The sequence below is a fragment of the Plasmodium gaboni genome (assembly GCF_001602025.1).
Source record: "Plasmodium gaboni strain SY75 chromosome Unknown, whole genome shotgun sequence".
NCBI lineage: Eukaryota > Apicomplexa > Aconoidasida > Haemosporida > Plasmodiidae > Plasmodium > Plasmodium gaboni.
The window spans coordinates 1-823 of record NW_017385294.1 but is presented as its reverse complement, the minus strand read 5'-3'; the positions used below and the strand labels follow the sequence as shown (position 1 = coordinate 823).

The following is an 823-nucleotide window of genomic DNA, read 5'->3' as shown; positions in this document are numbered from 1 at the left end:
TTATTACTACATATATTATTATTGTTGATGTCATTTTTTGTTGTGTGTTCCTTTCTATGATTAATATTTTTATTAAGTTTAGATTCTAATGTAAATATATTTTCCTTACTTTTGACATTATTGATTTCTTGAAAATTTATTTTATTATTATTGATGTAAGTTATTTTATTACTTCCTGATATAGAATCCAGTTTATTATATTGACGTATAATATTTTTATGTATATCATATATATTATTATTATTATTATCATTTTTTTTGAAAAACATTTTTTTTTTTAATATATATATTATTATTAGATTCTTTTTTTTTTTTTATATTATCATCTATATGTATAATATTATGTTGATATAAATTTATATCCTGATTATTAAAAACATTATTATTATCTTTATTATCATTTTGATGATCGTTTAATAAATTTACATTTTTCTTATTATCTTTTTTATCCTTTATCTCTGATATAATATTATTTAAATATATTTCTTTTATTTCATTCTTTTCTTTAATATTATGAATATCTATTCTTATAGACACCATGTCATTTTTCATACAGTTCTTTAAGAACCCCCAATTTCTATAGCCAAACCAAGGAACTGTAGAAATATTATAGCATGCATATTTTTTTCTATACACTCCACAAGTAACTGAGAAAATAATATCACAAAATCCTGTGTAAGAAAATAAAATGTCTATATAAATATCATCACATTTTTTGGTGTCCAAAATGTTTTTATTGTCATCATATTTTTTGGTGTAATCACATTTTTTGTTGTCATCACATTTTTTGTTGTCATCACATTTTTTGGAGTCATCACATTTT

At 19.4% G+C, this 823-nt stretch overlaps 1 pseudogene across 1 annotated transcript; it reads right to left on the bottom strand.

Annotated features, from left to right (window-relative positions):
* Positions 1-823, bottom strand: PGSY75_0011600E (hypothetical protein; annotated as a pseudogene; the record flags this gene model as incomplete). Its single annotated transcript is given in 2 exon segments — positions 1-254; positions 256-823. Coding segments are annotated over 2 exon segments (822 nt in total), but the record flags the coding sequence as incomplete, so codon positions are not given.